This window comes from Endocarpon pusillum (genome assembly GCF_000464535.1).
Source record: "Endocarpon pusillum Z07020 unplaced genomic scaffold C711415, whole genome shotgun sequence".
Taxonomy (NCBI): Eukaryota; Fungi; Ascomycota; class Eurotiomycetes; order Verrucariales; family Verrucariaceae; genus Endocarpon; species Endocarpon pusillum.
Genome location: NW_006913550.1, coordinates 27,593 through 38,477, shown reverse-complemented (window position 1 = coordinate 38,477; position 10,885 = coordinate 27,593). Strand labels below are relative to the sequence as shown.

Genomic DNA, 10,885 nt, shown 5'->3' with positions numbered 1-10,885 from the left:
GGGATTGATCCGGGAGCCGTACTGGCCGCGGGAGCTACCGAGATCGCGAAGCTGGTATCGCGCGAGAAACTTACTGAGGTATTGACAATCTATTATGATGCTTTGGTGAGAGCATTCACGATGGTTGTGGCTATCGTCTCCTTGATGGCTTTACCAGCACTTGGCATGCAATGGAGGACAGTCAAGAGAGGAGGTCCTGGCGGTCCATGTGTTCCTCCCAAATCTGGCGCATAGACTGCAGTGCGCCTATTCATATTGGGGGGGCGTTCAGAAAGGGAAGGACCACTTCTTCCGGAAATGTGCTTAACTGATTATTCTCGATTCTCAGATATTGGGCAATGGAGCGCTTTTCAGAGAGTGTTTTCTCCGCTGCCACAGAGCTGTCTATACCTTCTCGCATTGTAGACTCAGAAAATGCCCTCGCCCTCGAACCTCACAAACATGATTGACTTGTGCACGGCATGTTCGTTGTTGTCCGTTCACCGATGCCTAGCAGAAACTTTGAGCGGTGTTGTTTAGCCGTCGTTGCGCTGACTGTCCCGTCATTGGCACTCATACATTCTGTATACTGTTTCACCTACGTATCTGGCAGATAACCAGACCAAGGGGAGGGGCGAGTGGTGAGCACCGCGTTCCTTCCAAGGTGACGTAACCCGTCAGCCTGTCAGCCCGTCAACCACAACGTTGAAATGAGCTTAGGTTTGCTTTAGTGCGGCTAACCGGCACGCTGGCTGCATCCACCAACTGACTGACTACTGCTACTAGTCGACTTTTAAACGCGGAAAAGCTACCGCTCTCCCCTCCGCCACCCGCTATCGGCCCTGCATCATGGGCACTGCGCTGGGAAGCTGATCCACTTGAAGCCATCTCGACAGAGTGAATGACAGAGTGAATGGAGCAGGAGGCAGTGGAGCTTCTCGCACGATGCCTTCTGCCTTCTGCCTTCTTTGCAAGAGTGTAATGGCAGTGTGGTTCTATTCGAATTGATGATTGATGGCGATGCTGGGGAGAGTATGTGGGGATATGAAGCAGTTTGAAGCCCCGCTGATGGCCTTTCCGTATCTGGGGACCGAGGCCTGGAGAAATCATTGAGTAGTAGTCGGTCTCAACCCCCGAACCAGTCGCACAGTCGCTCCATCTGCCGCTCGATCCACATATTCTGCACCAGAGGAAAGGAACCAAAGACGATCCTCGGTACACACATCCGCCATTACACAAGCTCGGACGACTAATCAACTCATCAAACATGCTTCGTTGGCAAAACTCAATCTTTCCTTTTCTTTGCCGTCATATCCTTCATTTGGGTGCGTATCTTGCTGGCGACTGACGATGAAGAGCGCCCTCCATCAGGATTGCAGGTCGCCACACACGTAGAGTCAACCCCTTCCTGGACCTTGCTTCCCACCGGGCTTTTGTTTTTGAGTTAGACGTTTTTTGCTGCTCTCGGCTCAGATTCATGGAGGTTCCAGAAGCACCAAAGTGGATATCGCCCCCATCGCAACGTCAGGATTCCTCGACAGACACCTCGCCATCTTCTTCAATCTCGGAAAATGCGGACGCACAATATGGAGTTGCCAGTGCTCTGTCGCAAACCGTCACTCCCCAAATCTCGCGTATGTCACGCCCTCCCCTATCAACAAGAGTCACCCCCATGGAGAGCGCAATGACACGGGATCCTTCGTTCGAGGTGGATTGGGAGGATGACGATCCGAACAACCCACGTAACTGGCCAACATGGTACAAGGGCATCATCATCTTCGCCATATCCTTTAGCACATTGGTCGTGTATGTATTCGATTCTGGTCCAACAAGAAACCGATGTTGACCTCCAGTCAGCGTTCTATACTCTACCTCCTACACGTCGGGGATTTATGCATTGCAAGAAGAGTTTGATGTATCCTCCGAGGCCATCGTGACGCTTGGCGTAACGACTTACCTCTTAGGTCTTGCTGTCGGTTCGCTCATACTTGCACCGATCTCGGAAACTTATGGTCGAAAGCCAGTCTATGCCGTTGCCATGATCATCTTCTGCATCTTGGTCATACCGTGTGCCCAAGCAACCAGTATGGCTGAAATTATTGCCGTCAGATTCTTTGGTGCTGTTGCTGGAAGTTCTATGATAGCCAATGCGCCGGGCACGGTTGGCGACATCGTCTCGGACGAGTACCGAGCCTTGGCTTTCAGCATTTGGAGCATTGGACCCTTGAATGGACCGGGTACGCCAATGGACTTTTTTTGGAACGTGAATACTGACTCGTTACAGTCGTCGGCCCGGTCATCGGCGGATTTGTCACAGAGTACCTTGGTTGGCGGTGGGCAAACTGGATTGTACTCATCCTCGGAGGCATTGCCACCGCGCTCATGTGGATCATCAAAGAAACCTATTCTCCTACTCTACTTCAGAAGAAGGCCAGGTTGAGAAGAAAGGAAAGCGGCGAAGAGAGGTACTGGTCGCGCTACGATCAGCGACTGAGCTTCATCGAATTGATGAAGGTCAACCTGAGTAGGCCATTCATCATGGCGATTAAAGAGCCCATCTGCATCTTCTGGAATGTCTACATTGCAATCATCTACGGTAATCTCTCCCTTGCCTATCCCCCGCTCACCCGCCTCCCCTCACTTACATGGCCACACCGACCAGGCATCCTCTACCTCTGCTTCGTCGCCTACCCGATCGTCTTCCAAGGCAGCCGGCACTGGAGCCTCGGCTTCTCCGGCCTCGCATTCACCGGCATCGGAATCGGCAGCATGCTGACCATCTGCCTCGAACCCTTCATCCGACGCATGATCAACCGGCACGCCCCCGAACCCGGCAGCGACCGGCCGCCACCGGAAGCCAGCATCTCCATCGTCTGCATCGCCGCCGTGCTGTGCCCGATCGGCGAGCTCTGGTTCGCGTGGACGTGCGTGCCGGCCTCGATCCACTGGGCCATGCCCATCCTGGCCGGCATCCCCTTCGGCGCCGGCAACACCGCCGTCTTCATCTACGCCTGCAACTACCTCATCCACTCGTACGGCATCTACGCCGCCAGCGCCATGGCGGGCAACTCGCTCGTCCGCAGCCTGTTGGGCGGCACGCTGCCCTTGGCCGGACCGCCCTTGTATGACGCGCTCGGCGCCAACTGGGCCGGCACGCTGCTGGGCGCCTTGGAGATCCTGATCATCCCCATTCCCTTTGTGTTTTATCGCTACGGCGCCAAGATTCGCAGGAGGAGCGCGCTGATTCGCAGGATGAGGGAGGATCAGGAGAGAGGTGAGAGGAAGAGGGCGAAGGCCAAGGAGAAGATTGGCGTGGAGGAGAAGGCGGAGGTGGGAGTGGAGGCCGGGTTGGGGTTATCGGACGCAAGCTTCAAGAAGGAGTATGAGGTTTAGAAAGAATGCATATCGGAGCACGCTTCTGACTGTGGCTGGGAATTGCATAGCATAGCATAGTATAACCCAGCGGGGAGCTCTAGAGATGCTATATATGGATTTTGATTAGGCAAGGTCTACTTACTCAAAACACTGTTTTGTTTACTGGACACGGAATAGAAGCCTGCATATTTCCTTCTTTCCTTCCTACCTACCTACCACTCCCCATCCCACGGCTCCACACCCCCTCATACAACCACGCTTCAGCTTGAGCTAGAGCTTGAGGTCGAGTTTCTCCAATCCCACAGCCCAGCCAAGCCAAGAAGAAAACTTCATCCCCAGAACTCAACGGCCGAGGAGGATACCAGACCAGCCCCGATATCCGTCCCTGTATCGTCCCTTCAACCGACCACTCTTTCCAGAGCATAAAGCGGGGCACCCCACAGATCGACCGGTCATGGCTGGCTTTTTGCTCCGAACCGATCAGGCAGAACGATTCTAGTCAGTTGGTGACTGGGTGAGTTGGGATGAATTTGGGTCTCGATCAGTTTATCTGTCCGCGCGAGAGAGAGAGAGAGAGAGAGAGAGAGAGAGAGAGCGCGCGCTTTTCATTCCCCCCCCTCGGCTTTCCCCAACCCCAAACTCTAGACGAGAAGGGGGCAGGGTTGCATATCTCCATTTCCGCAATCCACACACTTGGAATCTGCCATCTTCCAACTCTTCCGCGCTTCTTCCTTCCTTCCTAAAAGGAAAAAAGCTGGCTGGGTTTTTCGTTCGCCTTGTTCCTTTTTTCTTTGTTTTTTTGTTGTTGTTTTTGCGTCAAGGAGATTCGCTGGAGATGGTTTGCTGGTGGGGAGGGTGGCGGATCCCCTTTAAAACCCAGCTTCATTTGATGACTCTTTCCGGGGCTTTTCGCTTGCGCCTACGGCTGGTAGGCCGGTGTGATTGAGCCGGGGACTGTGGGGGTAGCCGGGCCGGGGGTGGGGGCAGGAACGGCAGCAGCAACAACAACACAAGACGTGGCTGGGAGTACAGCAGCGGCAACACCAGCAGCACCAGTAGCGGTAGCGGTAGCAGCACCCTCGCGTCTTGCTCGCACATGTCTTGATCGATCGTGCATCGTGTCCCCGCTGATTAGTGGGTCACCTCCTGCTATATCACTAACCGTTCGATTTCTTGACGCTGGGCGAACATTTCGTGTGGAATCGACGCTTCCTGTTGCACGAGTACCGGCTTGTCGGGCAATATTGGCTGCTGGAGGAGTACTGCCAGCTGGAGAAATCCCACCTGCCCGAGGAGCTCCTGCACGATATTTCCAGCCGCGAGCCCGAGAACAGTAATCGCCTGTCTGAACACCAGAAGGACCGCCAGCAAGAGGACCACCATAAGGAGAACCACCAGTACTAGAAGGAAGACTGCCTGTTGACTGACCAGTTCCTCGTAAAACTGAAGCGACAGAAGCTCGCGCATTTATGGCTTGGCCTGATGGAAGCTCCTGACCACTGGCTTGTGCAGGAGATGGATTCGACTGGCGGTTGTCCAAGGCCGGTGGTTGATGGGATCTCTGGCCAGCCAGAGGGCGACCGGCAGGATTCTTGTCAGCAAGATGATCATCTGCAACACGTTTATCGTCACCACGACTCTGTGAGCAAGGAACTTCTTCCATGTCACGAGTAAGCCAGTAAGCAACAGAGCCGATGGGGCCAATATCAGGAGTATGAGCAGCACGACCTCCAGTAGCACCGCCCCGCTCTGTTTGCTGGGTGGGAATCAGGAGAGGTCTGTCTGGGGCTTGTCTTCCCTCTCCGTGCCCCGCCATTGGCTGTAGGCAAGTTGCTAGGTAGTGCTCCAGGTCTTTCGTATTGCTAATTCTTTTCCTGATAACACGTACGTATAGCCAAATGTCACTACCAGCCTGAGGATGATCACTTTCCTCGCCAACCCGTCGCCGTAGCTTCTGTCGCAGCCGGGAGAGGCAAGCCTCGGGATTTTCCATGTGCTTCGCTAATACGGTTTGGATTTCGTGGATGTATGAGGGCTGCCATCTTCGCTGTGCCACGGGTTCTGTGGCGCCGTCGCGAATGTGTTGCAATCGCATCTCCATATTAAAAATCCTCTTGAACGTCTTCGCTAGCTTGCCTTGACATTCCTGAAGTGGCTTGTTGCGATAATCTACCACGCGGTTGATTAATGCTTCGAGGGACTTATCAGAGGAAGGTAGCGATAATCCTCTCTCAAACTGCTTTACTCTTTTTCTGGTCCTTGTTAGTTCAGTCTGTAGAGCATGTCTGTATGGATCGTCCTTGATTGTAGAATCAGATTTCTCTTCAGATTGAGCAACTTCTTTCCTAGGACCGGCAGCAGCTGCCCCACTGGCCGGAGCAACATCCTCTGCGCCAGCTAAAGGACTTGCGGCACTTCTCGATGGAGTGCTTCCTCGTCTGATTTGGGGATCAGCTTCGGTGGTATTTCGAGAATTAGCAGCCCTTATCACAGTTTCATGATGAGGGCCCTTTCCGATAGGCTGAGTAGTGGCTCCTCTGTTGAGTTGGCGATTGATTTCGCCCTGGGCTTGAGTTTCGGTCCTTCCTGGGGCTTCGAGACGTGCTATCCCCCTGGCTGATGAGAGGATCCTTTCATTGATTTGGGAAGTGCTTCTACCTTGTGAAATGGCTCTCGCGCCTAATGCCAATACTGCGGCTTGTGTCTCTTCAGAATGCGGAATGCCTGGCTCTCTAGATGCTAGTTGTAGTAGTGCCAGTTTCCCAAGGTCTGTGACAGCAGCTAATGTATCAAACTCTTTGGCTGCACTTGGGGAGGTGCGCTGGGAGGTGCGCTGGGAGGTGCGCTGGGAAGTGCGCCTTTGGGCATCTTCAGACGATCTCGGAGTTGGTCGAGTTCTCAAGTGTGCAGACATGTTATACGGGTAGTCAGTAATCAGAAGCCAGAGTACCTTCTTCTTCTATCTTGGTATAGTCCTCACTACTCTTGGAATAAGTGTATCTAGGAGCCAACCTTCTCGCCTGATTAGAACAAATGTTTTGTGTGGAACAGCTAATGCTCGACTGAGATACCTGCTAAAGATAAGCTGTATCATCCCTCCTACCTACCTTTATCGTGCATTACACATGGTGTCTTGCGGAGACTCATAGTTCAGAGTGATCTTACAATTGCGGAGTGGCGGTTGCGCATGCGAGACTGTTCATGTTAGAGGTAATGTTCGAGACTTGACGGGAGACCTGAGCAGTCTCCCTAATAGTAGATAGGTGAGGGTATGCCAATAGTGCACATGAATCTCGAGGCTGTGTACATGTTCATTGCGCATCTGTGCTGTTTCCTCGATGCTGGTGATGCCGAGTCATGTCCAATCAGGGACTGAACCACGAAGAGGGCATGTTTATTAGTTATTGCATACACGCTGTTTCAGCGCCAGGGAGCTTCTAAACCTAGCTAAGCTTCTTATTGTGGGATGACTAACATGCTGGTTAAGTTACTGCCAACCAATTCCCCTAGTTAGTTAGCAATTTCTTCCCGTACCATACATCCTCTCATTTCGGAAAGTCATAACCACACAACTACTTCCTCGCAGAGCGCTGATATGTTGCTGGTCCCAGCTCCCAGCCCACCCGTCTTGGCAGTCGAGCCTGTTCTTCCGGAGGGTACGGATTGTCAAGGATTAGTAGCAGTGCCCTGATCCCTTCGCAAAAGGTACGAGCCGTTCATTGGAAAACTTGTCCTTCTTTCCAACAATGTATGACGGGCCCGTAGGATCATTGTCGTCAAGATTGTGTACTTGTCTGTGCGTCAACTGTGGGCTTTGGACTTTTATTGAAGTATTTATTTCAAATTTTAAACTGTATTTCTTTTCTCGAGCAGTGACCAATACTTCTTTTACACCTTTCATTGGCAGTTAGGATCTTTCAGTTCATGCCGAGGTATATGCTGTCTCACTACTGCCAGTTGTGGGGCTATTGATGTGCCTCCTGTTTTCTGCAGGTAAACACTGCTTCTTCGTCCGCCATTAGTTCGCGATCATGTCCTGTCGTGTCTTCGACCTTAATGTCAACCATGGGTATATTTCCTACCGTTGTAGGGCTTTCTTAAGTTCGGAGATCTGGATATGCAAGATCCTTCGATCATCGACCGTCTTCCAGAGGAACGGAGCAATGTTTGTCAATCAGCATCACGGCATTGATGGCAGCCAAGCTCAGAGGACCCTTGTTCTGCCCAAGAGCCGAGTGCTGAGTCACGTGCTGTCGCGTAGCTAGCGTGTCAAGGTTGAGAAGAAGAAAGCCAGTGACGTAGATGGCTCGCGGTCAAAGAAGTTCCGTAATCTCAAGATCCTGGATGTTGCAAAGCCTCTCCTGTTTTCCACCAGTGCTGCTGTTGTCACTGAAATCATCTCATATATCTTACCATGCTGCCGGACAGTCTGATCTCAATCAATCAATCATGCATGCCCTGTAAGAAGAGGACTCGCAGAGGATGACCCAAACGCGTCCGCCCCTGCAGCAGCGGCAAAATTCGCTTCGCTGAGGCCAGTATCGGGTAAAGACTTCAAGTCGAAGAGCGTAGCGAAACTTGCCAGTATGCTTACAGAGCTTGATTCGCCTCACACGGGAAATAAAAAATAGGGGTTGTGCAGTATGTAAACGACACCAGCAAGACCATCTCTCGAGCAGGACAAGTCACAACCTCATCGAATGAATCTCACAAAGCCAACGAAGTGAACCGTCACTCTTCTCCCTCCGGCGCCTGCTAGAACACGAACAGACCGCTCCCAAAGCCAATAACGAGAATTATTATGCCGACGAGAAAACCGGAGAGGTAGATAATACTTACAATAATGGCGACGGGATGTGTAGGATGTCGGCTAACGATTTTTCCGAGTGGAAGTGACCCGTCACCCATCAAGGTTATGCGATCGTTTTGCAACTCAAGGGTGAAGCGAGTTAGCATGATTATTTCTCTTCGATCCATAGTCCAAGATGTTCTCTCTCGGGCGTTCCGCAAGGACGGGCATCTTGGGCATTGGTGGCGATCACTACGATCTCATGAACAAGAAGCGGGCTGGAGAGAATGGGGTCCCAGCTCACGTCAATGTCGATCCGGAAAGAATGGAGCTCTGGGCTGGATCACCCGTCGGTTCAGATCTCTGGTGAAAGGTATGCTGCTGCAGTAAGCCATTCACGTATCCATGTACAAGTACAGTCACTTTAGCTGGCAACAACAGGTTTACCATACATCAGTAAGGAAGGATGTCATGACAGGCGGCTATGCATCTTCACTGTCTCGTCTGTGCATCGGTCCTAAGCTTTTTAGTATTCTTGTGCCTCAAACGGGCGCTCAATACAGATCCTGTACAACTTTCTTTCCCATCGAATGCTCGAATTTCTCCCCTCCTCCACATTGGAAAGAGGGATTGAACAAGTAACACAACGTCTTCAAATATTCTTTCCGGGAGGAAGAGGTGGGTTCGACCTCTTAGATCACGTATCCCCCATACCTCTTCAAGCACTGCGATTGTAAAATGCAAGAGCTTGTAAGCCCTCTTCTGGAACGTGCTTCTCTCAGAGTGACGAGGCAAAGCCCAATCAATCAAAGGCCTCGCCCTCTCCCTTTCTCTGAGTGGGTTCAAACACCCATCGTCCATCACCCAGCCCCCTCTGCAAGAGGCCATGGGCACCGTACTAGGTCGGGCTGAACTCTATTTAATCCCAACCCAAACCCACAAACCCTTCTCTAGGGTAGAAAGCTCCAGACATGCATACCGTAAGAGCACCACAACAGCCTCCAGCCATGCCTGAGCTGGAAGCTCAAACCCAGGCCTACACAACCTCCCGAGGCCCGGTGAAACACTAGATGTCACATCTCACACAGATTGTTGGTGTGAAAGAGCGACAGGGAACTCTACCACCGAGCCTCAAGTCTCATTCGGCCCCGATCTAGCTAGAGCAGAGAACCACATCTACCGTGATACTCCTCGTCCTTCATAGGCCCAACCACAACCCCAGGATCTTCTCCCGATGTCAGCGTAGCGACCAGGACTCTTCCGAGCCGATGCCACGCTACGACCAGTCCCGCGTTTCCATCTGTAACAACTTCACGAAATTCACCGAGCAGGCGCAACAGAGCAGAAAAGACGGGAGCCAGGAGAGCCTCCAGGACAACGATAGGAATCAGGAGTAACAACATCGGGATACAGAGGACAAGCTTCAACGGAGTCTGGAGGTAGGGTCGAGTGCGTTGAGGCATGCTCTTACTGTGGGAGCTCTCTTTGAGGTTATGGTGTGGGGTGTTAACGATATCCGAGCTCGTTGTCGCAGTGTAGTGGGGCTGTGTATGAGAAAAGCAATCAAGAAGGAGTGGTTGAGACTCGTCGATTTCCGTACTTTCTTGCTGACAGCGAGCGCTGGGGCTAGAGTCAGGGCGGGAGCTGCTTGCATGATTTGGTTCCAAGGTCGGGGTATCCTGCCCAACGCTTGAAGTCGATACCGACATGGCGAGGCGAGCAGGGGCAATACTCGCTGTGCCAGGGACAGTACTCGCGGTGCCAGGGGCAGTACTCGATGTGCCAGAGGCAGTACTCGCAGTGCCAGGGGCAGGGGCGGGAGCAAGAGCAGGTACAGGAGCAGGGGCGGATCCTTGCGATATCAAAACAGGCGGGGTTGGCACTGGCACCCATGGAATCGCCGCTGGTAGTTCCTCCAGGAGTACTTTTATTGAAGCCTTGGTCAGGCGCGGCATATCGTGCCTAGCACTATTGTGTAAAGTGAGGAGCCGCACATCCACTTCGAATCGCACCTTCTTGACGTAGGCCATTCTGTCAAGCCTGCGGTTACCTCGCAATGAGAGCTGAAACCCGTTGATAGGGCTGCTAGGAGCGAGGGGCAGGTAGTTATTCAATACTGATTCGTCTCTAGGTCGGGATGTAAGCTTCGACACACGCCCCGTTCAGCGATCGTCAGCGCAGATTCTTGCAAATAGGGACAAGATCCGAGCGTGAGAAATAGGAAAACGAGACATACCGGAGCAACTTGAACAATCCGTCCATTGACCGGATGTCGGTAGAAGCCCGCAACCACACAAGGACGATCATAAACCCAGCTGTCCATCTGTAGACCCCCGCTCAGGGAAGGGTAGACTCGATCGACAGAAGCCTTTTTGCGCATTCGCAAGACACATCCTTCTGAGAATTGACCCCATTGGGCTGATGGACGTGAGTGATACGATTGGACTTCTGGTGAAGAGCTTGAGAGTTGAGGAGGAGCCGCCATTAAGCTCAAAGAGGCTGACAGTGACGAAAGACTTAAGAGTCTTTCGCCAAGGTCAAGATCTCATACGGAGGACGGAGGAAAGAAAAAGGGAAGCACACGTAATAATTTCCGAATGAAACGCGGGCAGTTCTGACCCAAGAGAGGGATTGGCACGGCGGACTATTGTTGGGTTGCCTCACCTTAAAATCTCTAAGCGGCTTTGTAGAGATTCACTCAAGTCTGCTCTTACAGCAAATATCATCAGTTCTCTACAAGTA

At 52.3% G+C, this 10,885-nt stretch overlaps 3 protein-coding genes across 3 annotated transcripts; 1 reads left to right on the top strand and 2 right to left on the bottom strand.

Moving 5' to 3' along the window:
- Positions 1-1,456: 1,456 nt before the first annotated feature.
- On the top strand, positions 1,457-3,372 carry EPUS_07310 (uncharacterized protein; the record flags this gene model as incomplete). The annotated part of the gene is made up of 3 exons (XM_007788030.1): positions 1,457-1,785; positions 1,837-2,216; positions 2,264-3,372. The coding sequence occupies 3 exons, from the start codon at positions 1,457-1,459 to the stop codon at positions 3,370-3,372; spliced, it is 1,818 nt and encodes a 605-aa protein (XP_007786220.1).
- Positions 3,373-4,273: 901 nt separating this feature from the next.
- EPUS_07309 (uncharacterized protein) lies at positions 4,274-6,268 on the bottom strand (the record flags this gene model as incomplete). Its single annotated transcript, XM_007788029.1, has 1 exon — positions 4,274-6,268. One exon carries the CDS (start codon positions 6,266-6,268, stop codon positions 4,274-4,276), a length of 1,995 nt encoding a protein of 664 aa, XP_007786219.1.
- Positions 6,269-9,300: 3,032 nt separating this feature from the next.
- Positions 9,301-10,523, bottom strand: EPUS_07308 (uncharacterized protein; the record flags this gene model as incomplete). The annotated part of the gene is made up of 2 exons (XM_007788028.1): positions 9,301-10,287; positions 10,380-10,523. 2 exons carry the CDS (start codon positions 10,521-10,523, stop codon positions 9,301-9,303), a joined length of 1,131 nt encoding a protein of 376 aa, XP_007786218.1.
- Positions 10,524-10,885: the final 362 nt, after the last annotated feature.